Source organism: Aspergillus puulaauensis, chromosome 8, assembly GCF_016861865.1.
Source record: "Aspergillus puulaauensis MK2 DNA, chromosome 8, nearly complete sequence".
Lineage (NCBI taxonomy): Eukaryota > Fungi > Ascomycota > Eurotiomycetes > Eurotiales > Aspergillaceae > Aspergillus > Aspergillus puulaauensis.
The window spans coordinates 1,325,489-1,351,190 of record NC_054864.1 but is presented as its reverse complement, the minus strand read 5'-3'; the positions used below and the strand labels follow the sequence as shown (position 1 = coordinate 1,351,190).

The 25,702-nt window shown below is 51.3% G+C and overlaps 6 protein-coding genes across 6 annotated transcripts; 2 read left to right on the top strand and 4 right to left on the bottom strand.

Annotated features, from left to right (window-relative positions):
• Positions 1-1,347: 1,347 nt before the first annotated feature.
• On the bottom strand, positions 1,348-3,826 carry APUU_80533S (putative C6 transcription factor; the record flags this gene model as incomplete). The annotated part of the gene is made up of 4 exons (XM_041696825.1): positions 1,348-2,431; positions 2,506-3,185; positions 3,270-3,381; positions 3,444-3,826. The coding sequence occupies 4 exons, from the start codon at positions 3,824-3,826 to the stop codon at positions 1,348-1,350; spliced, it is 2,259 nt and encodes a 752-aa protein (XP_041562416.1).
• A 2,933-nt stretch (positions 3,827-6,759) lies between these two features.
• APUU_80532S (putative C6 transcription factor) lies at positions 6,760-9,666 on the bottom strand (the record flags this gene model as incomplete). The annotated part of the gene is made up of 1 exon (XM_041696823.1): positions 6,760-9,666. The coding sequence occupies one exon, from the start codon at positions 9,664-9,666 to the stop codon at positions 6,760-6,762; it is 2,907 nt and encodes a 968-aa protein (XP_041562415.1).
• Positions 9,667-14,668: 5,002 nt separating this feature from the next.
• Positions 14,669-16,914, bottom strand: APUU_80531S (hydrogen/calcium exchanger domain-containing protein; the record flags this gene model as incomplete). Its single annotated transcript, XM_041696822.1, has 12 exons — positions 14,669-14,711; positions 14,775-14,863; positions 14,913-14,966; positions 15,016-15,029; positions 15,077-15,296; positions 15,350-15,651; positions 15,700-15,983; positions 16,031-16,072; positions 16,120-16,167; positions 16,214-16,277; positions 16,323-16,856; positions 16,911-16,914. The coding sequence occupies 12 exons, from the start codon at positions 16,912-16,914 to the stop codon at positions 14,669-14,671; spliced, it is 1,698 nt and encodes a 565-aa protein (XP_041562414.1).
• A 1,874-nt stretch (positions 16,915-18,788) lies between these two features.
• On the top strand, positions 18,789-20,472 carry GAS1_3 (glycoside hydrolase family 72 protein; the record flags this gene model as incomplete). The annotated part of the gene is made up of 2 exons (XM_041696821.1): positions 18,789-18,869; positions 18,934-20,472. The coding sequence occupies 2 exons, from the start codon at positions 18,789-18,791 to the stop codon at positions 20,470-20,472; spliced, it is 1,620 nt and encodes a 539-aa protein (XP_041562413.1).
• A 379-nt stretch (positions 20,473-20,851) lies between these two features.
• On the top strand, positions 20,852-22,638 carry APUU_80529A (putative MFS transporter; the record flags this gene model as incomplete). The annotated part of the gene is made up of 6 exons (XM_041696820.1): positions 20,852-21,343; positions 21,405-21,465; positions 21,543-21,784; positions 21,849-22,242; positions 22,324-22,455; positions 22,526-22,638. 6 exons carry the CDS (start codon positions 20,852-20,854, stop codon positions 22,636-22,638), a joined length of 1,434 nt encoding a protein of 477 aa, XP_041562412.1.
• A 210-nt stretch (positions 22,639-22,848) lies between these two features.
• On the bottom strand, positions 22,849-25,322 carry APUU_80528S (transcription factor domain-containing protein; the record flags this gene model as incomplete). Its single annotated transcript, XM_041696819.1, has 5 exons — positions 22,849-23,709; positions 23,760-24,275; positions 24,332-24,992; positions 25,059-25,187; positions 25,252-25,322. 5 exons carry the CDS (start codon positions 25,320-25,322, stop codon positions 22,849-22,851), a joined length of 2,238 nt encoding a protein of 745 aa, XP_041562411.1.
• Positions 25,323-25,702: the final 380 nt, after the last annotated feature.

Sequence of the window (25,702 nt, the reverse complement as noted above, 5' to 3'; positions counted from 1 at the left end):
CCTACAACAGATCCTTTCTGGTCAAACATTGGCTGTTCCAATATAGAGACTCCCTAGATCAACTACGTACTGTGAAATCAACAATTACCCATCCATAGTTGAGGCTCTAAAGCGTTCATAACAAAGTGGAGATATGGCTCGCATATGTTGGCAACCTGCCATCTTAGCTCTCGGCCGCCATAAATGCTAACCCAGAAACGGTTAGTCTCTTCCATACCAGTAACTCGCGCTTTTTTTTAAGACGCGAGTATATTGCATTATTACCAGATCATGATGTCAAGATTGATATTCTGCTTCTCAAACCGCCAGTCTCCACAAATGCGTTACCTTGATCCTCAAGGCTCTTCTTTTATGGGACGTTATTATGCTTTCTATTTCTACTTTAGGGTTGGTTGACCTGGTCTGGATGGGGGTTGTCTCCTTCTTACCTCCAAGTCACCTACGGATATAGGCAGCTGATTCGTGATTTGGCGAAATTAGCATGGTTGAAGACACGATTCCAATGGCTACATCGCTTCCCAGCAAAAATTTAGCTCGGTGGAGTTATGCTGGTGGTCAAATGCGGTTGCGTTATGCCGGTCACGAAGATACGGCTGCGGCATGGCCGTCCAATCCAATTGGCAGGATATTTCTTGCGAGTCGCGACCAGCTGGGAATATGGGCCCTTAGGCGCCTACCGGGAAGCAGGCAGACTGAAATTGGCATATCTGACCCCTGGAGCCTTTTTCGGAAGTCGGTGCCGGCGAATAGCAACAACCCTCGTCGTTTATGTATGACCCACTCGTTGGGCTTCGGTATTTGGATGTGATCCATTTGATCAGTGCAGATGTCTTATTTCGGATAATTAAGGAATGATTGTCCCTCCTAACAGGCGGGCTGCGATGCCTTAATTCTGGGCGAACCTGCTGTTAGGGAACACCATTTGCAGTGGGTAGCTAGCGTCATGCACACCGGTGATCGGTCCCTGAAACATGTAAACCGCAATGCGAAGCAGCTACCTGGCATCAGTGCTCGTGCTGTCTGCGTATTTATTCGGAGATGGGTTTACTATAGCGTGGACGGGTCTAGAGGTGACCGGATGTAGAAGACGGCAAAGTGCGGTGCGCAGCTTTTCTGAGGTCGGGAGAACCTGTACCATCATTTAGAGCACTATGTGCTAACCCGTCGGGAAATTTGATACAGAGGTGGGCAGATGGAAAACTGACAAAGTTTTAGATAAATTGAACCCACCAGTTCACCAATCCCTATCCATGTGCGCAGGATTGGTGGACAAGAGAGAGAAAAAAAAGTTACATGAGCTGAAAATACGGGAAGAATAATTCCCGAGACCTTGACGAAGTGTCAGCCTTAGTTTTGGGGCTCCATCGCAATCTCGATTTCGCGGTGTGATAGCAGGTCTTGAAACGCTGTCCAAGCTCGTTGCGCTGATGGATCCTTCGTGGCCAACGAAGAAAGCCAGGCAGCCACCTTGGAAACATTGCTAATAGTTCTCGGATGTTGAGTCGTGTTTGATTTCTCTTCGATGAAGAGACTGATCAAGAGGACGGTGGCGCCCTGCATGAGATAATGCACGATACACCACCAAGGCGACAAACGATAAATCCACCCGAGGTCTGGAGAATTGGGCAGTAACTCCAACATCTGGCAAGCCATGTCGATGCACATTGAAGCCATTGTGGCACAAAAACCCTCAATTTGACTATCCCAGGAAGCCTGCTGAAGGATGCGGCTAAGACAGGGTTGAGTGATGAGTATCTTGGTGCTATAGAAGGAAAACGCAAGACTGAGTCTTTCCCTTTCGCAAGCCGGTGATCCTTGCGTAAAATGTAGTTCAGCTGGGAGTTTGGAGAGCCAACTATCCGCCCTACTGTTCAACGCCGAGATGACCATTTCAATAGAGCGCCACGACTTTCGCCCTGCCCTAGGGGCATATAACGCGTCGATGGACCGTCGCATGAGTAACCCCAGTTCAACGAGATAGAGAAAATGTAGAGAAATGTTCGGCGTTGTGGATGTAAGGATTTGGACAGCGGAAGAAGCTATTCGGTCGCTGTGCTTATCAGGGCCCGGAGAAGGACGCATGGCAGTTTCCGGTATCAAGGCACTTTCTGCTGACTGTGCGGAGGAACGAGAGACCAGGTTCCGAATAAAAATCGTGCGTGCCTCATGGTCTTCAATCAGCTTCTCAATCTCACCCCGCGAAAAATCCTTTTCGGTGAATGGTACCGGAAGAGGGGTTGTACAGGAATCTTCTGTGCTGCTAGGAAGACGCCCAGTCATCACACATAGCAATACATGCAGTACGTACACAGACCACCAGACCCTGTAGCGAGTCTCTCTCGAACTGTATGATATAATGCTGCTCTCGTTGCGAAGATTCAACCCCATCGTAACGGCCGACTCAATCGAGATACCTGAAAGCCTCCAGGATCTTCAATAACAATATATCAGCCCTCGGAATCCCAGAAATCAAAGATTAAAGTGGTTGAAAAGCATTTGACGGACCTGTTAGCCTGGCCCACTGCCATAAGATAGAAAGCGCTAAGACCTTCAACCTGTACTTGTTGAAGATTCGGATGGTCCAACAACGCAACATCACCCATGCTGAGCTTCCACGCCCGAGAAAAATATATTGTATGGTGATCTGCGTCGGTCTCAGGGTCCCCCAATGAACCATTACCGTACTTCGTAGCAATGGCGAATATCAGATTAAGAATTGCTAACCATCGCTTTCCAGGTCGGACAGAAGGAGCGGAATAGAAAGACTTGTATTGGCCTAGGAATGTAACCTTGTTGACAATTGGAAAACAAGGGTGCACGGTGTGAAAATAGCTTTCAATTAATCGATCTGCAACCGCAGGAAGCGGCCGCTGAGACAGGTCAACGTCGTCCAAGACAGTTACTTCAGTGTCGTCGATGAAGTAATTCGCAGTAGTGACATAGTCGCGATCAAGACTCTTGCCCAATTGACCTTGGTGAACACGGTGGAGGATCTTTTTCAGTCTATACATCCACGCAATCTCCGAATGTTCGCCAACAAATCCCATAGCCTGTATCTTCTCATCGCGGTTGAAGTCTTCATTTGTGAAGTCGATTGCGCCTATTGGGGACCCTGAATCGGTGGTAAACAGAGGAGACGGGAGATCCGAAGGTAAATGACTCGGCGGTTGATCGTTGTCGTATTGCTGTTATGAAACACATTGTTGAGTAACGTTGAAGGGGAATAATGAACGTGTCCATGAAATCGACTACAGAGGAATAGCGCTTACATCGTTCAAAATCTGTTCCACGTACTGGGTGGATAGGGAATCCAGATTTGGATAAATGTTTTGCAGCAGAGTTTCGAATGATTCAACCCGCGCCGTAAGGTCACTCAGTCGCCTATTGCACTCCGTCAGACTTCAGACCCTTTCATCCTGGAGGGAGTCAGCTAAGTCGCGCACCTAGCTAATTTCTCCCGTTTTCGATCACCGTATGAGCATTGAACCCCTGATTCCTGACATCGTTGGCAAGTTGGGCGTTGCCCGCTGCATTTCACTTTTTGATCACGACAATTTTCGCACGCCCGACTAACTCGACCTCGATTCGGCACCGCGGTTGAACTCACTGACCGTGGGATCGGAACTTTGCTGTTCAAAGAATGTTCTGGAGCAACGACAGTGGCAACAGTTGTAGAGATTTCGGCCTGGATGGATGTTACTTCGGACGGAACTTGTGATGAAAACGAAGGCTGTGGGAAACCAGGCGTCGCCGTGCCAAAAACTGGTTCATTTTCTGGGTACTGCGATGAGGGGTCGTAAGGTGAAAAAGGGAAGGAATCACTCATTATCGGGGGAGAGGAAGGAGCGAGGGAGCTGTTGATGCCCTTTTGTCCAACTCCAACTGCAGGCAACGACGAAGAGGGAAGACGACGTCGAAGGTGTGTTGTGCCTCAAATAATCATCAGGCTAAGACAGGACACGGCCCCTCAACAATCAGAAGCCATTTTGTAGGTGAGCAAGGGACTGCTGCGCTGTGATAGGTCGGAGTGAAGTTCCGAGTGAGTGGTAACCGCGAGTGGGCGGAAATGGGACGCTTCGCCAATCATACCAAATCCTGGCTTTATAGCAAGCGCGGGAGCATTCATGGTCCAAGAAAAGGTCGCATCTTTTATCCGCTCCGACCATTGTTTATATTCTGCGTTTCCAAGATAGCGCCAAGCTTCACCAGAGACGGGAGGGCATGTCGATGTCACAAACCTGGCTGTCCGCGAACATAGTGGGTGAAACCTCGATAGGCATTTGATATCAGGCAAGACGCAGCATGCAAAGTGAGCATATTAATTTGGGCATGGAATCTGCGACTGAGCTCTCGCGCTTTGAGCCTCAGGGTCCAGGGTGCTGAATCATGAATGTTCCTCGGGGATCATTCTAAGAGGCTCGTTGAGTCGGCAGCCACAGGATCCGCCCGGAAAATCTGGGGCCAACTTTACTTTAGCCTGAGTTTATCGTCCTCATGCGAGTGATCAATACGGCAGGTTGCCACAGTAAACCAAGCTACTCTATGCGGCTTCAAACCCCCTCTTCTTGATCTACTGGCCGGTATTCAAAATATCCTGACCATATCTCAGTGGGCCGAGTTGACACATTCGAAGCCTTAAGCGTTAGTACTGAGCAGAGTATGTGCGACTAGAGTATCTTCCTCTTTCCATTATCAAGTCGAGAGTGCTTGAAAAAGCCGTTGTTAGACGTCATTGTTCCATTTCCCGGGTTGGGCCCGACCTCAACGCATGGCGCACCACAACCACGCAAACATTCTCTTGACATCTGGATCCATTTGAATCCAATGCAGATGCCAAATCTTTGAAGAACGATATCATGGCAAAGGATTTCAGCGCGCGAGGTTATCATGAGCCCATACCAAGAATTCTCAATCTTATTTATAGGTGGACTTGAACGCGTTCATCCCATAGCCTCTGGGGGTGTATCTCGCTGCCATTTAAATGGCAATTCCCGATGTAGAGAGACCCGAAAATTTCTAGACGGACAGCTCGTATGTGTTGCTGGACGCTGTTAGACCAGACCTTCCTAGTGATCCGTGATATCCAATTTTGAGCATCCTCTCACCCATGAGGCGGCAGCAAAGGCAAGTTTATAATGTAATTAGCGAATTCTGCGCTGAGCAGCGAGCCACATTTAGGTAGTCATGGTGAGTCATTTGTGAGCGAGAAAGCAGAATGCTGAACTAGGCATCCGAACGCGTTAGCCATGAATTCGAAAGTTCAACACGAGCCTGGCTTGCGATGGACGCATCACTTACTGATCTACTACCTAGTGAGCTGTTCGGTCGCTGGAGAGCCGCGCTCACCAGGGGTGGCGGGTTATGAGCGGGAGGAAGAGACATTGCGATGAGGAGAAGGAATAGCATGCAAATGGGATGCGAGGCGGGGATGAACAAGGATGCAATAAGGAAAAGAAATCCGGCGAGGGCGAAAACCTTGGAAATGGCGGAGTGGAGGAAGGATCAGATTTCAGCCAGCCAGTTTCAGTTCCAACTTTCACCTTCCAACCTTCCAGCTTTGGCCAATTTCCGTGCATTTCGCCACCCAGACCACCCAGACCCAAGTGCTTCACGCACATCATTCTGCAGCCTTCCACGACACCTTGACCCTCTACTCTCTGTTCCCGAGTCCTGGGAAAGTCCGCACTCATCCTGCAGTAGCGCAGCGGTGGACTAAAGGCAGAGCCCAAAATATATAAGATCTTTCTTTTAATGGACGATATTGGTCTCTACTATATTAGCAGGTTATATACTATACTCCAACGGGGCTGGGATCAACGACCCTGCCCTGGAAATACGAGCGCACACAGTAGATAGCAGCACGACGAAATGTGTACTCAAAGAAGCGCCTTCGTTCACGATAAACTTAATAAGCCAGTGTATAACCATCTTGAAAATCAAGTCTCGGAATCCGGATCTACCCGAAATACCCAATACCTGCAGAAGTGAAATCGCCCTGATTACTCAGTGAACGGGGATCTTCATGTGGCCGTTTACACCGTCGACACATGAAGACAGGGAGGCTCAGTAGCGCATCCAAAAACGTCACTCTGGAGATTGTGCGCTACAATGATACATTTATATGGATGCTGTCAACAACTTCAAGTTCTAGATTGGTTTACTCCAGACGAATGCTGGGGATATCTTTACATACCACCGTTCCCTAGCTCACTAGGTATTAACCCTTACGCAAGAAATAGGCACGACTTCACAGGGAAAAGGAAAAGACTAAGGGAAAAAATAAAAATAAAATAAAACAATCCGAATCAGCCCGAATCGATATGGAAAGGTACACCCCATCCATGAGATAAATATCTCGAGATAAAAGTAAGCAGAGCAAAGCCAAACAAAAAAGGTAGAGCACCAGACGCCACGCTCAAAGCATCCCATTTCCATTCCCATTCCCATTCCCATTCCGTTCCGCTCCGTTGATTCATTTTCCAATGGGGAAAGGAAACGAAAAGAAAAGAAAACAAACCCCCAAACCGAAACCGAGACCAAGACCGAGAACCGAGGCCATTCAAGACTTTTTGGCAAAGATGATGAGGAAAGCCCCGAACCGATCCCGCTATTTCCATTCCAAGTCGTGTGATATCGTACGAAGTCATGGATAAAAACAAAGAAAAAAACAAGAAAAGAACAGAAAGATGCGGCGGAAGGATATAATAGTACACAGATAAAACAAAACGAAACAACAATGACAGGTAAAGCAGATTTTCGTTACCGCGCAAACTCCGTCCACACTGTGCTTAGCCAGCCAGCTGGGACGCCGACTTCGGACGCCGCGCTGGGAGATTGCGTGCATTCGCTACCCTCGAGGAAGGCGAGGACGTCGTCGCCGCCGAGGCTAGTAGACCAGAGACTATTGAAAGTTTCGAGGCCATCTAGTGTTGCTGGCGGAGATGCGCCGGGGTGTCCGATGGACCCTGGGGGTGGCAGCAGCGGCAGGCCGTGTGTGGGAGCAGCGGCACTGATCGGGGGTAGGGATTGCGAGTATGATGCTGGAGGCGGTTGTGACCGAGAGTTCAGCCACGAGTTTATTGGTTGTAGGCGTGCGGATGAGGCAGGGGTTGAAGTGTTTGGAAGCCCGCCGTATGCACCTGAAGGTGCTAGGGAAGGGAGCGTTGGAGAAGAGCGGTTGTATTGCGAGCCGTCTGGGTGATGCTGAAGTGATGGGAGGGAGAAAGGTGACTGCGGTTGTAGAGATCGGCTTGGGGGGAGTGGGAGACTGGGTCGGCGTTCGCCATTGGCATCTAGGCTAGGGAGAGGCAGACCCGGGCTGTTAACGGTAACCCATGACTCGCGACGTCCGCCTGCTCCATCCAGCGGGCCCTCGCCAAGATCACCAGGGTCACTGCGGATGTGGTTGCTACCGGTGTCACTGACGTTCGTCGCTCGATCGCCATCCTCTTCGTTGCTCGGGCCGTCGGTAAGTTGGTCATCGAGGCTGCCAAACTCCAGGAACAGCTTCTCCAACAGCTTGAATTCCTCCAATCCTCCACCAGATCCACCTTCACGCACGGGGCGGATCCCATTGACGTTGTGCGGGTCAATCGCATCCGGAGGTAACATATCTCCCCTACGCGAGTTTCGGCGGAAGTCACGCTTGACCTTTGAGAAGTAACTATGTAGGCGGTTCAGGGTTCGGAACCAGCCCGCTGCCATCTTAAGGCGTGGCCGCATCTCGCGGAGAACGCCCAGAGCCCTGCGCGACTGAAGTTGGCCTTGTGGGTCGCCCCTCTGTACAGGGGCGAGGGCGCCGTCAAGGTCCATCTGCGGGAAATGGGTGGCGTAAACGCCTACGAATGCGGCATTGTAGATAGCAAATCCGACGAGCGGATTCTCAACAAGCACACCACGTTCCTGGCACGTCACTGCCAGGTCCATCAATTGTCGAGCGGCAGCAAAAAGTTCGCGGGCACTGTCACGCCAGAAGCCTTCCGGCATTCCAGTCTTGTCCACCGGTTCATCAAGGGGCCCGACGGGCTCTGCGCAGCGTACAGGAAGGAAAGGAATATAGGCGCGGTGAAGAACAATGACCGAGAGGAAATAGACCAGATGGATAAAGGTATATGGGTGGAGGAGGTTGTTCTTGTACATGATATGGGTATCAGTGTTGCGAGGAGAGTATTGCAGATTACGGGACAATGCATCACGGAATTCTGCTAGTGATGTTCGAAGCCGGTGGAAGCGCGAGTCAGGATGCCATGGGGGAAATTGTTCGTTTCGTCGTCCTCCAGCACAGGACCACTTGGCAATGCTTCCCCACACTCGGGTGATACGAACGGCTCGACTCAAAACTGACTCTTCAGCGCCAATTTCCCACCGGTCAATTTCCTCTTCGGTGGAGTCTTTCCGTCCTGAGACCGGCGACCATGGATGGTTATCGGCGCCATTTTGGGGCATTTTCCCCTCGCTATACCCGCCAATACTATGACGGAGGCCGGGAATTTGCTGGACCCCCTGGGAGGTTGAGCTGAAGCTTTGCGGACGTCGACCGACGGGGTCGGTCAAGCGAGAAGTGCGCACCCGCTCTCCGAACGCAAAGGCGTTTTCACTAGGCAATTGGATGTCCAGTTCCTTGACTCTGATCATTCGGGGGCGGTATTTTCCACTGCTTAGGGTGCGGTCAAGAATGAAGCACGCCCAGAAAGTACGACGCTTCGTTTCCTGCGCGATCACCTCGTCCGATTGATTTTGTTCCTTTTGTTCTGGGCGCGGCGTTATGCCAAACATGTCTGCTTCTGTCTTTAGAGCTGGGTCTCGAGGTGCATCCCGAGAGAATACATCATTCTCCAACTCGAACGGGAGTCCCATAGCCTGAGACATGCGGATGGCCATTCCAACATACAGCCACGCGCTCTTGCCACGGCACATGCCCCATTCATGCAGGGCGAGCATAAGCAACGCTTGCACGCGCGTGAGGTCGGGAACGGCAAGACTGGCGCCATCCACGCCGGCGAGCCGGCTGCGCAGTGCCGTCGCGTAGAATTCCGAGGCAACGAGGGGATTTGGTGGGTTTCCCGGAGAAGAGGGAGAATGGTATGCGGCGAGCTGAGGGTGGAAACGAGCAGTGAGGGCAAGAACCCCTAGAGGAATGAGTGGGTTGGGCGGTGTTGATGGAGGGTTCGGAGCCTGATCCCGAGGGGGCTCTTGGGAACTGGGGATGGTGGTGGAGGAGGCATTGTTAGATGTTGGAGGTGAGGTTTGGTTGTTGCCAGACAGCTGCCTAATCTGGCCCATGAAGGAGGCGGGATGGAGGAAGGGAAGAATTGTCGCATAGTGCGCCTGGAACAGGTCGAATACTGCCTCCCATACCTTTATGGTTAGGACAGATGAATCGAGGGCATCGAGGGACGCCTTGGAAGCATCCCTGGCAGCGGAAGAAAGGCCGACAGTTTTGCGAGAGCGCTGTCGCTTCGGACTATCCCAATCACCATTGCGATCTTCCCCGTCGGCCAGGGCTGCGATATCTCGTTTGGCGGCAGCGCCAACGCCAATGGCAGGCGTAGGGTAAACACATTCTCGACCGGAGGATTCGCAAGCGCGACAGGTGGTGTCGACGCCAGAATTGACGCACTTGATTTTACTTCGGCGGCAGCGCGCGCAGGCGATACTGGACCGCATAATGTCGAGGGTTGCTCAAGACGGGAAACGGGGCGGCCGTCTCACCCACGGTTGTTTTAAGTTCGGGGATCGGAAGAAAGACGCAAGGAGAGCGAGATCGAGCAACGAGACGGGAAGTGAACGACGTTATAGACAGCCCAGATGCTGAACAGAGAGGAAAATGCAGCGCCAATCGCAGCGGTCGCAAGACAAGTGATTCTTGTCACCCTGTCAGGCCGCAGCGCTTTCCGTACCCGCCGTATTTCTCCGGCAAAATTCCCCGGGATTCCGAGGGGGACGACGAGTCGGACGAGGGTTTGGGCCACTGGGGGGCGGGAGTAGAAGACGGGACAAGGCAGGGGGAGATGGTACGATTTATGAATTGTCTCGCCACGGGCTGTTCAATTGGCAGTCAGTACCACATCAACGGCAAATGCAGCAGATCATGGGCTGTTGCACTTTTTTTTTTTTGCTTTTTTTGCTTCGCCTTCCTCACACACCTGTGCCGTGTAGCAGAACAGGGCCGAGAATGAGACAGAACAGGCAAAAATAACGGTAGGAGAGGAAAAATCAAGAAGAGCAAAAATGGGATGAAGAGCGACGGCGCCGTTTGGGGGGAGACAAAACGAAGGATGAGCCGACGAGATTCCTTCGGGTAAGGAAATGGGGTGGAATACCTGATCTGGAAGCTGGGAGAGCGGAGTGTGGGGGAAGCGAGTCAGGCGAGGCTCCAGAGCCGGGGCTCCAGTCAGGGACGCGTCTGGAGTAAGGGGCCGGGGCCAAAGGAGGGGGGAAAGAAGGAAGAAGAGAAGCGACGGCTCAGCCGGGGGACGGACGAATGTAATAAAGGCACGAAAAAGAAACGAGGCGTGGTGAAGACAGACGGAATCGTGGAGCAACCTCGAATTGCGGAGAGGCCCGACAGCGAGAGAGTCCGGAGATGACACTAACAGACGAGCAAATGAAGCCAGACCGAGCGGCCGGAGCGTGAAGGGTGGAGTCCACTTTCCGAGTGCCGAGAATGTGATTTCGCACCAGAGGGAAACAAAATAAAATACGCCGCCGTCAGGGCCGTCAGCCCGCCCGTCAGCCAACAGACGTTCTGCATTCCGTCGGAGCGAGTTCCTTTCCCGGCCTGTTACTTGAGTCTGGGAATCTCCTCAACTCTGCCCGCCGTTACCCAATATGCATACTTCAGTATATGACAGACTCAGTCTTGCTTCCATTCGCACATTCGCACATCCAACAATACTGATTGCTGCCATTCCCTGCCACAGACCCGAGACGGACCGAAGAAGCCGGCTACCAACAGCCGTGTGGAACGTCACTTGACATGCGACCAATTCATTACATAACGGTTCCTTAAGATGGAGACTGGCAGCGAAGGCAAGCTTTCAGAGTTTCAGTTCTTTACTCCGTCCAGCCTGCAGTGACGGTCTCCGATCGAGGCAGACCATAGATAAAGGCTGAAATTCTCAATCATTCATTTGCAGCTGCACCCCGCGGGGAAGGCCCCCATGCCCAACTCAGTCCTCTCCAGCTCGACGCAATACGAAGCAAGGTTGGACAGGGATTGATTCCCGATCGACACGGCATTGACTGTTTGGTTTGCCCGACACACCGCACCACAGCGCCTGGAAATTTCAGATGACCTTCCCTGTCGGGGAGCCCGGCCTTCTCCAAGACGCCAGCTGTGGGCCAGCGCTGAAGGCATTGTGCGTGGAAGAGCGAAAAGTGAAAACCCACAAGCCGACCGCGACCGACTGATCGGAATTCAATTCTGCGCTGGGCAGCCGGCAACAGAAGTTCCCCGCGCATTTAACCGGTCCCGAGGCACAATCCGACAGTCAGGCAGTCCAGTCCCAGACAGTCCCAGTCTCCAGTCTCCAGGCAGCTGACCCCGCAAGTAATACCTGGCCTGCTATAGGAGGAGAATCTGCCCAGGCTCCAGTCCCCGGGCCCCGACCATTGACCATCGCTGGAACCGTTGCACTCCCAGCGCGGCACTCCCAGCGCGCGCACTCGGGCTTTCCCGGAGAATCCCCGATGCTCTCGAATTGGCAAATATTGCCGCTCTCTTAATTTATATGGACTAGAAAGGAAGGTAGAGGAGTAAGGACTAAGGAATCTTGCAAGGTAAAAAGGACGTAAACGAACATTGCTACAAGGTAAGACAGTATTCTCGTCGGCACGGCTCCATGCAGAGCCGACATGGCACAGACTCTGGTGCACCAGTCACAGTTTCAAGTCACCACAGACCAGCGCATCCTGTCGGGAGACGTAGGACTGGAGGTTGCCCGATCTGGCCGGCCGAAGATGAGAATGTGATTCCGGCAGAGGATGCGCATGCTGGCACTGGCACCTGGCCCTGCATTCCCCGGCATCTTCTCGCTCGACTCCTCGGTGGGGTCCCGTCCTCATCTCTGAAGGCAAGTTAAATCATTTAAAAATACTAAGCGACTCATTGAATTCCGACGTTACGCCGCCACCCAATTCCCGCCTCTGGACTCTGGAGGGATGTCCGTGGGGAGAACCATTCATTGTCCAGCGAGCAGGCGAAAATCTGGGGCACACTAGCCCCCAACTGTGCGCATGAGAATGCCCAGTCGGCCCAATGCTACCCTAGTGGTAGCGACCTCGCCCGTCGCTAGGCGAGTTGAACCATACCATGATACCAGTCCCGCCTTTCTTCCCGTGCCAACCGCGGACGGTCCAAAAGTCCTCGGATGTGCGAGCTGATCCCCTCTTCACTCAACCAACATCCATGCTCGACCCCGGGATTTTTAGCCTATAGACGGCGACTTATCCTGCGAGACTTACCCGACCACCCAATAAAGGCAGGTGCTGCAGTAAGATAGAGTTCTGTGTCAGGAGCAATCTGTCAGGATGAGCACGGCCTCAATCTGAGCAGTGCACGACCTGGGTTATACATGACGGAAACCGGTGGCTATTGCACGTGAAGTGAGATACCGTCATGTTTCTGATGGCAATGTTGAGGATTCCTGGAAAATTGGACAGGTCTCTCCGCGCTGCCGACTACTAACCGACACTCCGTACTACTAGAGGGATTGAACCTCTAGCCTAAAGTCAGACCTGTGCGCCAGATTCCGCACCTCTTTCCGGCGAGGGTATCCGCATAATGCCTTCCCGTGGATGCCTTAGCCAGCTTCCGTTATATATGTTCCCCGATCACATTGCAGGAAGAACACCACAACGTCAATAAATAGGCAATACAGCGTCTGTCTCACTCATAACGGGGATTATAAAGAATATCCCATCATGTCCCCAGACCACTCCCTGACCTGGTTGAAGCTGGCGTGGTCGAGGTATTGCCAAACCGCACGGTGCTTGGGCCCGCAACGTCAGCCAGTCGATCACGTAGGTGTAAAGCAGGTGGTTGGAACAGCAGGCTAACAGCTGAGCTTTCCCCGGGAAATCCATCTTCAGCTAGAGTCTCCAACACATCCGATCCGGTATTTTCGCGTGTGCCAATTGGGCTTGCGCGGCCGTTGCCTTCGATACCCGACCCCAGTGCTACGGCATGTAGTGGGTTTCATCGACCCTGAATTGCCGGCCGGGCTGGAGCTGATTGAAATGAAAGCTGGATGGACCAATACCGCCGAAGGACAGGCGCTTTTCCGACTCGGAATTTGATTCGCGGAGCCATCCATCTCTAATTTGGAGGCATGGAAGTTAACCTAGACCCAAGGGAGCCCTAACCTACCAGAGCAAGGCATCGGCTCAGCTCCGTCTTGCTCTTGACAAGTATAAGAAACGCGGTATTCCCTCCGTCCGGGTCCTGAACATTTACCCGAATAGAGTCGACTGCTCTCACCCCGGCGTCTGCTCCACTCGGGGGAGATCCCGTCGGAGAAGTTGAACGTGCGCAGACGGATGTTTACGTATTGGTTTGGCCAAGTTGGCTGTTTCACCATTTCTCTGAACTGCCTTGGACCTCGACTTTATTATTAGGACAGGACTGGACTTGGACCTCCGGGCTGGCTCTGCCTGGCTGGTTTTTGCGGAGTTGGAGCAGCTAGGGAAAGAATTGGGGCTTGGTTGGACTTTGGCGAGGGTGCTGTCGGCTATTCATTTGGGTGCTCACGATGGGATTCCGAGGCCTGTCTTGCTTTAGCAGCTTGGTTCTGGAAACAACATACCAAGGACTAACGTGAGGGAACTATACTAACTTGAAAGGATTGATTCTCTTTGTTAAAACTTGGCAAACCGGAAATACTATTCCTTTAATATGTGTGTATAAGCTTTAATAAACATTGTTTCAAGTAACCTCATTACCAGACCTTTCTTTCTACACTCATTTCCTATTCGGTATACGTAGTACAATTTTAACAATATGACAGATAAACATCATTTATCCAACCCTCCACCCACTCCCTCCCATCCTCCTTCAACCGCAAACCCCGATTCAAGATAATTCTAAAAGCCTTTTCCGAATTCAGGGCCACAGCGGCGAAGAACCCGTTTAGATGGCACTCAGGACTTGGGCAGGCAAAGAAGGGCGCTCACCCACGCAGGTCGCGAACTATGACGGGTTGGCTCAAAGTTGAATCGTGCTCGTGTCTGAGGAATACGCAGGGAGATGGAGATATAATATTTTTTTTTTCTATTTGAGTGTTTTATTCAAGTTACCAAACTGCGACTTTGGCATTGTAGATTTTCGGTGCGGAAATATTTATTTTTGCTTTGATAGTCGGAGCCGCTGGTTGGGCTGGGCCATCAACTTACACTAACATTTGCTAAGCCCATTGCATACCCTCTACATACATCAGTTTATTATTCGTCCATCGAAGCCAACTCCCGTCAGCGCGTAGAGCACTATTATTATATTGATTTGAGTCATGTCTTGTGGACATGGCCGCTACTCTAAAACTAGAGTCACTTGTATATAATCACGTATAGATGTGTAAGAACAGAAATAGATATTAAAAACAATACACATGTCATTTTCGACATGGGAAGGAAACAAATAGGCGGCGTATGGTGTGGTCAACAAGCGAACGTCTCATGCACCTGAGGATACTGGCGTTGTAGTGCTCGGATAGAACCTGCACACATTTACATTAGCAGTCGCCCAGTGGGAAACCATTCGTTTGGGAGATTGCACTTACCAGGCGGCTACAGAGATAATCACGTACATCATCATCAACAGGACGCCTTCGAGCCAATGCGATTTGCCGTCCCCGATGAGGTAGTTTACCTGTGATAATTAGCAAGGATTGGTTTGCAACGAGGTACGATGGACATACCAAGAGTACGGATACAAAGAGCAGGATCACTTGGAATGCATCAAAGTATAGTGTCTAATCAGATTAGCAGGGATACGAAATTCGACTGCCCCGCGGAACACACCATATCATCATTTCCTACACTTGTTAGCTTAGCCTGCATGACAAGAGCGTGGTAGACTTACCCTTAATCCAGCCGATAACGACAATGAGCGGAAGCACTAACAGTGCAATCTGCATACTAGATCCCACTGCAACTCCAATGGCCAAATCCATTTTATCCTTGATCGCCACCGTTACTGCTGTGGCGTGCTCGGCCGCATTGCCTACAATCGGGAGCAAAATCAATCCGACAAAGGTTTTTGAGATGCCACCACGTTCGGTCAGCGCGTCGATTGAGTTCACCTATCCACATTAGCCAATTTATTTGCAGCCACTATTCTCGACGGGATAGGTACCATGTATTCAGCACACAATGCGACAAACGCCGTGGAGATGGCCAGTGTTAAAATAGCAACCCAAATATGAAGCTGGGGTTCCTCCTCCACGTCATCGGGGTTCTGGAACGACGGCTTGTTCGAACCCGCCAGCGCCGCCGACATATGACCGATCTGGGCGATGCCTCGACTGGCATCACCCTCTGACACTTTCTGTCGTATCTTCTCGGCCTTCTGGCTTGGGGCGTTGTAGATCTCCGTGTGTGACTTGAGCTGGAAGTAGAGGTAGCATCCGTAGATGATTAGCATGATCACACTGGTACCTAATACGAGTGAGAATAGCTCTATAGTTGATGGTCCTGGAAGCCTACCTCTAGAAAGTGGTACGACTTTTGTTTCATCGTCTACTCCAGACCAGGCGTGGAATGCCGTGGGAATGATTAAACTCCCTACAGCCAGAGAAAGAAGACTAGCTGCCGTTTGCGCAACCACTGGGTTGAAGTGTTGCTCTAGGCGGTTGAGACCACCGAAGAAAAAGCACATGCCCAAGACTAAGAGAAGGTTTGACAGCATACTGCCGATTAGAGATGTCTGCACAATAAGCACTTCATTATCGACCAAGGCAATGATGGCGACAATTAACTCGACGGCATTTCTGCAAATGTGAGCGCAAGTCAATAAAACGATTGGGGGTCCTCGTACCCAAAAGTCGCATTGAGTAGACCGCCAATGGTCTCTCCGGTACTGCATTCTATTAGTGCCATGTCATATCTCCAGTACAAGTTACATACCGTAGTGCAATCTCCTCCGTCGCAAAACTCAGCATGGCAGCTAACGGGCTGTTACGGTCAGTTTTGATCCATTCCATTACGGCCAGAAACATACATGATGGCAATAAAGTTGACCACGAAAACAGCCACTGGGTCGACCTTGACATAGTTTAGCGCAACTGCCAACTGTTAGCAATGCACAACCGAAACAGTGGTTGACCTACTTCCAACCGGAGCAGCGACAAGAAGGATATTGATCCATGAATTCAAGACAGTCGCCTTGAATTGTCCCACTGCGGTGAATCTCTGTTTATCCGGCTCTTCTTCCGGAATTTCTCTATCATCCCCGTCCGAACGATTTCCAATTCCCAGGAATCTTCGCTTGCGGGGCTTCCCGTTTGATTCGATGCCGTCGTGGCCACGGGGTGTAACGTTGATCGGCGCACTGCTGTTCATTGACGGATCGGGCTTGTCCATACTGTCGGTTCGAGGTCTAGAATCTGCTGTCATCCCTGTTGGTGGTGGGTATGTATCTGGATGGATGGGATCTCCTAGCCCTTCGCGTAATTCCCTGTTGCGTCGCCGTTCCTCCGCAGGGCTCGCTGCATCAGCAGTGCGAGTTGGTGCTAAACGGCTCTCAAGTTGGATCGAATTTGACCGTCGGGGGCTTCTCCGAAACTTCTTGAAGGGATTGTGTATCGTGGGTTCTCCATCCTGGTCATACCATGCCAGATTCCTGGCTGCACTTTTGTACCGATCTACCGGCAAAATCAGAAAAGGGGCGCTGAATCAGACGGGTGGAAGTTGCTCACGCATGCTATTAAGTGACGGCCGAGTTCGCGGTTATGAGACGTATCTACCCAAAATATTAGAACAGGGCTTTTCTTGTATATTGTTAGATGTTGTACGATGAGCCACAATGTGTGGGTAACCCCGCGCCACGACAGAGAACATCTTGGGCCGACAAGGGAGGCATCGGGCGAATAACGGGTTGGAGGCTTACTTACCCCGATCTGGAGCCTGACTCGAAGCAGCCTATGATGGAGACTGTGTGGCTGAACGACCCTCGGCCGAAGGTATGTTACAGATTGTTGCTGCCTGGAGTGGATGAAGATGAGGCTGGTGGTTGGACCGTCGACAGCGGACTTGAGGACCGAAACAGGACGAAATGAGGGTCGGGAAAGAAACCATGCGATTTTCCGATAGTTGTGGCCAAAAGAAAGTCGGTGGAAGAAAGCCAAGCGAAGGTAAAAGAGCGACAAATAACAAACTTGGAGGAAAAACGCGACAAAGATTCAAGATCTCCAAGTCTGCAGCTGCACGAAGATCAGTTTTGCAGAGAATTAGAGCCACCGCTAAGCGTCCATGGCAAACTCTTGTGCCTCTTGGCACCCTGTCAACAACTGGCAAGCTTGAGGCCCAAATTCAATCCAGGTTCTTCGCGTTGACTGGCTCCTTGGACCCCTGATCCATTTCTTCGCAGGAGTATAGACGCTATTGTAGATATATGATTGGCTATGCACTGTGGCTATGCAGCCCCCTAGGACTGACCATTGATGATATCACATGCCATCTTCATACCCCTTCATAAAACCATCAAGGCACGAACACGTCAAGGATGTCCCTCCGTGCAGGAAGGAGGCGATTTCAATACATATTCGACGCCGTTTAGCATGGGATTGGTGGTAAGAATAGCGGTCAGGGTGGAAGTGTTCTCTGCTGTGTGTTGACGTTGACAGTCTGCGGTTGAAGGAAAAGTGCCAATTAGGCAAGATAGGATTTGAATACCCGTTAGTACACCTTGTATACACCGTCTCTGAAGGCTGAGGAGTGAGCAACATATTGGCCCAATGGCCATTGATGTTTCTATCCGAGGAATTGGCGGTGCGTTTTATGAACAGTGGCCCAGCTCAAGCAACGACAAGCAATTATTGGCAGAGAGATAAGACATCACCAAGTTCTGGGCGTGGAAAAATACCCGTATTTATGGTACGATTACGGTATATATGGTAAATGCGTAACAGGGGGTCGCTCATCTGGCCAACGAGGGTCCAATCCCGAGGGCCTAGTTTCAGATTCTGGCCGACTATTCTTAGCACAGACGTCGAGCGCTTGACCTCAAACTCCTCAGCCAGGCTCTTCCAGGATTCCAGGCTACACAAATACGCGTAATGATGCATAGCTAGTGGTAGGTGCTACTCTTAAAGTGTGCCCAGCACGTAAAATTCACTTGGAGCTGGATAATGTGATGGGCCCTTGATTTTCCCTGAATTTTCAGGGACTGGACCCTCAGGGACTCCGTGATACCCGGCTTATGAAGGAGAACGGGACCCAGGGGACGCCAACGTGCATTCATTGTGTTCATTGTGCGAAACAATGAAATAATACCGTAATTACAGAAACCGTACGACCCACTCCTCTCTCGACTCCTTTCTCCCATCCAAACCCTTCTTACTTCTTCTTCTTCGTCCCTCTCTCCTGCCTCTTCTTTTTCTGCGCATTCTTCTTCATCAGTTGGCTACGTATGCTTGCCGTCAGTCACTCGTTGTTTTCGATTATATATTCTTAAGCCGTCGCCTGCTCTCGTTCAGGAACGGTTGACATCCCCAACGATCTTCGTGATCAGCCGCTGATTTACCGATCGTCTTTTCTCGACACTCATTCTCCAGTTTTTCTCTTCTCTCTGTACAATGAAATTCTCTCTTGCCATTGCTGGCGCGTCCCTCGCCGGCAGCGCCCTGGCGGCCAAGTTGCCCGAGGTCGTTACAAAGGTAAGCCAACGCACGGTCGCATCGATCCCTGGACCCTGGGCCGCTTTGCTGACGGCAACGATAGGGCAACAAATTCTTCAACTCCGACAGCGGTGACGAGTTCTTCATTCGTGGTGTTGCCTACCAACAGGAGTACGCCTCCAACGGCTCAACCACAAGCAACTCACACTACACTGACCCCATCTCCGATGACTCGAACTGCGAGCGCGATATCCCCTACCTGAAGAAACTGAACACCAATGTCATCCGAACCTATGCGGTGGACCCTTCTAAGAGCCACGACCGTTGCATGGGTCTGCTGGCAGACGCCGGCATCTACCTGATCACTGATCTTTCCTCTCCCGGCGACTCGATCAACCGGGCCGACCCCAGCTGGAATGTTGACCTTTACAACCGCTACACCAGTGTGGTTGACGCCTTTGCCAACTACACTAATGTTATCGGCTTCTTCGCTGGCAATGAGGTCGCAAACAACAAAACCACCACCAACTCGATCGCGTTCGTCAAGGCAGCCGTGCGTGATATGAAGGCTTACATCAAGAACAACCACCGTGAATCTCTGGCTGTTGGTTACGCCACCGATGACAATGCCGATCTCCGTGAAGACATGAAGGACTACCTGATCTGTGGTGATGAGCAGAGCCGTATTGACATGTTCGGATACAACATCTACGAATGGTGTGGTGACTCGAGCTTCCAGAAGTCCGGATACAAAGCACGCACTGAGGAATTCTCCGACTACCCTGTTCCTGCTTTCTTCTCCGAATATGGCTGCATCGACCCTAAGCCCCGCAAGTTCAGCGATGTGCCCACCTTGTTCGGCCCTCAGATGAACGACGTGTGGAGCGGTGGTATTGTGTACATGTACTTCCAGGAGGTCAACGACTATGGTCTGGTCAGCGTTGACGGCGACAAGGTCAAGACCAAGGATGACTTCTCTTACCTCTCTTCTCAGATGCAGAAGGTTACCGCTACCGGTGTCAAGAGCGGTTCCTACACCCCTAAGAACACTGCCGTCCCCAAGTGCCCCGCTACCGACAAGGACTGGGAGGCCAGCTCCAAGCTTCCTCCTTCCCCTAACGCCAACCTTTGCTCATGCATGGAGAAGACTCTGACCTGCAAGGTGAAGGATGATGTCGAGGAGAAGGAGTTTGGTGAGATCTTTGGCTACATTTGCGGTCTTGAGAAGGGCAAGTACTGCGCTGGTCAACAGGCCGACGCCATCAAGGGCAAGTACGGAGCCTACAGCGTCTGCAGCACCAAGCAGCAGCTTTCCTTCGTTATGAGCCAGTACTACAACTCGCAGAACAGCGACGATGCTTGCGACTTTGATGGCCGCGCTGAAACCGTGGATTCATCCAAGGCCAGCGGCAACTGCAAGGACTTGCTTGACCAGGCCGGCAACGATGGTACTGGCGATGTCGACACCCCCGAGGGCGGTGTTGGAGGCGACGCTGGCGATGGCTCTTCTTCGTCCAGTGAGACCTCTGACGGCGCTGCCGGATTTGGCCCCAGGCCGTCGGCTGTGTATGTTGGTAACTGGCAATTGGGTGCCTACATCATGACCAGCGTTGTTGCTGGACTTGGTATGATTCTGCTCTAGAGCAGATGTGTTTTTGATGAGGGTTGTGGTTTTGTTCGTTCCTTTATTCAAATTCAACATTCTAGTACATACATGGTCAATTCTATTTGCTTCTGTTTACCTTGGTTCGTATCATGAGCCTATCAAGCTCCTCTATTTTAAGCTGCAACCTGAAGAATATGGTAGTTCGGCATTGCATACCGAGACTCGGTGTCGTCGACCATCGCCGTGATAAAAGAACCTGCAATCAGGCTCGGCGACTAGACCGGTAAGCCGAGGACGGAGAAGAATCCGATATCTCTGCGTCGACGCCCAATGGATATTATAAAAGGATGCAGACCAGTCTTCTTTCTTTCAATAATAATCACATCTTCGCAGTTGTGCCTTCATTACTGCAACAATGTGTGCAGACCCTGAAAAGACCGCCGTTGAGTCCTCGGCCCCGTCGCCCGGAGCCACCACCCCGCCTCTCCAGAAAACACTAACACACCCACACTCGCCAGGCTTCGACCTGCCCACATGGCGCAAGTCGATCATCCTCTTTGTCGTTTCATGGATGACCCTCGCCGTCACATTCTCCAGCACCTCACTGCTCCCCGCTACGCCCGAAATCGCAGAAGAGTTCGATACCACCGCTGAGACGCTGAACATCACCAATGCCGGCGTCTTGCTCGCAATGGGGTTCTCGACGCTCCTTTGGGGACCCCTTACTATCCTTTTGGGGAGGAGGGTGAGCTACAATATTGCTGTTGCGGTGCTGGTGGGCTGCAGTGTGGGGACTGCGGGGAGCAGAAGTATGGGCATGTTCACGGCGTTTCGGGTCCTTGGGGGTTTTACGGGCACGAGTTTCATGGTTAGTGGGCAGACGGTGCTTGCGGATATTTTTGAGCCGGTATGTTTCTTTTCTCCCGTTTTATATATTCGGTTTAAGGCTTTTTGTTGACAGTCTGCAGGAGGTGCGAGGGACGGCCGTGGGGTTCTTCATGCTGGGCTCTGTGACAGGGCCTGCAATTGGTATTTACCCTTTTCCTTATTATCTGAGGCAGTATAAACTTTTATTTCCAAATGGAAAGATTACTGATAGAATAAAGGCCCCTGCATCGGCGGTGTAATCGTCACCTTCGCCAGCTGGCGGTACATCTACTGGCTCCAAACAGCCATGGCCGGATTCGGACTTGTGCTCTCCCTAATTTTTGTTCCAGAGGTCCAACAAGAGACCGACAGCTCTGGTATCGAGAAGGAGAAGAAGAAAATTACCCTGGGATACGTCCTGCGAGTATCCAACCCAGCCCGCGTCTTCAGGCTCTGGTTGTACCCGAATATCCTCTTCTCGGTACGTTCTGAAGCCCTTCATATCGAAAGCATGGATGTGGATGGGTGGGTACTGACTCTATCAGTTCATAACCTGTGGCCTCCTGGCCACATACCTCTACGCCCTCCTCTCCTCCGCCCGTACAATCTTCAACCCGCGCTTCAACCTAACCTCCGCGCTCGTAAGCGGCCTCTTCTATCTCGCCCCTGGCGCCGGCTTCCTAGTCGGCAGCGTACTGGGCGGCCGTCTATCAGACAAAACAGTCCGCAAATTCATAGCGCGCCGTGGGTTCCGACTCCCACAGGACCGATTGAACAGTGGGCTATTCATGCTCTTCCTCATGCTCCCCGGGGCAACGCTCGTCTATGCCTGGACGCTGCAGCAGGAGAAGGGGGGTATGCCAGTGCCGATTATTGCGGGATTTGTAGGTGGGGTTGGCTTGATGGGGAGCTTCAATGGATTGAATACTTATGCTGCTGGTATTTATCCTCTTCTTTCTTTCTTTCTTTCTTTCTTTCTTTCCTTTTGTTGGTGGCACAGATACTAATTCATGTTTGTAGAAGCCCTCCCCTCCCACCGCGCAGAGGTCATAAGTGGGAAATATATCATCCAGTATATATTCTCCGCGGGTGCGAGTGCGCTGGTTGTCCCACTGATTAACAAGATTGGTGTTGGGTGGACGTTTACAATCTGTGAGTTTTTTTCCCCCGTTCTGGCCGGGTTTCTCTAAAATAAAAAACTGACCGGACTGTACAACTACAGCGGCGTTTTTTACGCTTACTGGGGCCGTGCTGGTTGTTATTATTGCCCGGTGGGGAATCGAGATGCAGCGGTGGATGGAGAGGAGGGTCCCCATTCAGAAGTCGTACTCCTAAGCTGGGGTTCATGCGATTAGGGCTTATGATGCCGTATGTTGAGATTTGCATTAGATGTTGCATTGCGCAGCGTGATGATGGTTTGTTTGGTTGGTTTACGTGATACCCATATCAAATATTGCACATATATAAAAGGATAGAGATAGAGATAGAGATAATATCAAATATATATTATAGATACTGAGACATATTATATATAACATCCCAAAGTTATGTAAACTCATGCCCCGAATATAAATTCTCCGTATCATCCATGAACGTCTCAACGGGGTACAACAAGCCCAGATCTAGATCCGACTGGGCAAGAAAGTCTTGCATCGTGGGCTCCATGAACGCCATTGCGGTTGTGAATCCTCCCGCTAGGTCTCTGGCGGGTGGATCTTCCTGTTGCTGTCCTTGGCTGATTTTGGGTCCTTGTCCAGGATTGGGGTTGGATTGAGTGGTGTACCGGTTCATAAGACCGTCTACTGGTGCGTGGACTGGACCCTGAGTCTGTCCCGGGCTCGAGCCCATCAGCGCCGTTGGGGGTGCGGCTAGTGGCACAGAAGTTCCGAATGGTAACTGATTGCTACCACTTAGCCCAGGAGGAACAGTAGCGGCGACTCTCCGCCTAGCATTATTCCCCCTCCGCTCAGCACGGTAAGTATCAAGACACTGCTTGACATGTTTAAGGTTATGGTAAAACTCGGATGCAGAAAGGTTACCGTTTTCGCTCATAGAAGCCAGCACCTCGAGGCCTGTTTCGAAAGCCCCGAGGTCGGTGGGACTTCCTATTGGGACAAAGGATGACATAGCAAGGACTAATGAGGCGGAAAAGAGATAGTGGGCGTGGAAGTAGCCGAAGACGGGGAGGGAGCCGTTGATCCATTTTGTGAGGATGAGGGAGTGTGAGTGCCGCGCGGCATGAATGCAGGCTTCTCCTAGGGTAAGGAGGGGTTGCGAGACGGACTCTTTTTCTGAATTTGCATTCAAATTTTCGTTTGAGTTCGGGTTTGTGTTGTCGCGAGGGTTGTTGGTTTCGTTGAGTTTGAGGAGATGGAGGAGGGTTGGGCGTGTGGTGAGGATGACGCACTGCTTATTAGCTGCTAGGCCGTGATCGAAGGAGTGAAAGGAGTACCTACCTGGTTGAATGCAAGATGTATTGACGTGATGTGTTTGGTATTCGTTTCGGGATCATCAACATTGAGACGAAGATGCTTGGGCAGGGTGTCAACCCAGTTCTTCAGCGCCTTCAATAACTTCTGGACGCGCTGCATGAATGTCTCATTGTACTTGCGCCGGCTGTATACTTTAGCTGTTGTCTCGCCAACTATCCGAGCAAGGTTTATATTGGCTTCGATATACTCGGCATCAGTGAACTGCTCTTCGTATACTTGTTTGGGCTCAATTCTCGATGGCATGTCGAGATGAATATCGTCGTCTAATATCTGCGATGGCAGGCCCATCTTTGATGCCCACATGCGGTCGAATATATATATCGTCCACCAGATACGCACTCGGTGTTGACGCTCGACCGGGTCAATGAGTTGAGACTCGGGGATGTTGTGGTTTAGTCCAATGCACAAGCCCAAGCGCATGGCGCTCCCGATTAAAACATAGGCCGAGTGTCGACGATTCAGATAGTAAGAAAATAACGACTATATTTTCAGCAAAGATTGACCAAGGCAAATTCTGGGGCACGATTAATTCATACCAGGAGTAATAAAGTTTCGAGATGCGTGATACTCGTCCTCTCCGGCAGCACCTGCACCAAGCTCAAAGAACGTGCAAAATACGAGGTACCCGGAACCCTAGAACCAGAAGATGGCTCACTGCGCATGGAATACGCCTCTCCAAACGCAAACAGGGCAAAGAACTTGCATTGATTAACGGTGCACTGGAAATCGCCTGTCCGGTATATCTCCTCCAACTTGTCCAATGTCGGCTTCCGGAGCAGCACATGATAAACACAGCTGATCTGTCGAATGGCGATCTTGACCAGCAACCGCGCCTGTTGGAGACTCGGCCATTGAATGTCGCCCGCATTGGCTTGCGCAATATTCTCTTCCTTGACATACTGCGTGCGCCGTATATGCGCCGTGGTATTGGTGCCTGACAGGAACTGGCGCAGGCGAGTTGCGAATGCGGTGCAAGCCGCCTCGCCAACGAAAATAGGCGGCGCTGAGGGATCGTAGGCATGAAACCATGCCCGCTCGCCGATTATAGGATTCCGAATACTAGTACTGCCCTCATCCGGCGCGCCGCCTGGGGGTCGTGGCTGCTCCGGTTCGGGATGGCCTGCCTCGGGGGTGTTGGCCGAGGATGCCGATTGCTCCTTCAAGCGCTGATTCTCTGTCAGGATCTGCTCTAGATAGCTGTTTCAAGTTAGTTTGATTTTTATCAGCGGGAAAAAGCAAGTATGCTCTGCATAAACTACGCACCTCTCGCTGACTTTAACCTGGCGGTCTCGTGAGGGGTATTGACACTCGTCCGCACAGCCAACAAGCCGACATTTGGTGCAAGGCTGACCGCCTGAACACTTGATTTTATGGGAATGGCATCTTTCGCAACTATATATAGGCCGAGCTTCACGTTAATGATTGAGTGTTGGTGACAGATGATGGGCCAACGTACGCGACGATCTTCCTCCGCTTCAACGATTCATCTGGGGGATCGGCAGTTCTACTATGCCTTCTGCGATTCATTGTTCATACTAGGCACAAAATCTCCGAGAACAGTGGTAATTGCGCCGACAGGGCTGATGTAGATGGTTGGTTGTGCAACCTGAGAGAGATGAAGTTCGGCGAGGTGTTGCCGCAGACGGTGGCGGCCTCGGTGTTTTGTTAACTTGCCGAGCTCTCTCATTCTGCAGGCAACGCTCGCGGCCGAGTTCTAGAACCTTGTTTAAGTAATTAACGGACTTCAAGTGAGTCATTTATTTTACGATTCTTGTTTGAATCTTTACGAGAGAAGTATGGTTTTAACTCTAGAGGCATATAGGCAGCCCCGCGGTGGTTCACAAATGCAACTTTGGACATCCAAACGCTCTGGTATTATGTACGAATTTAGCCGGTTATCATAAGAC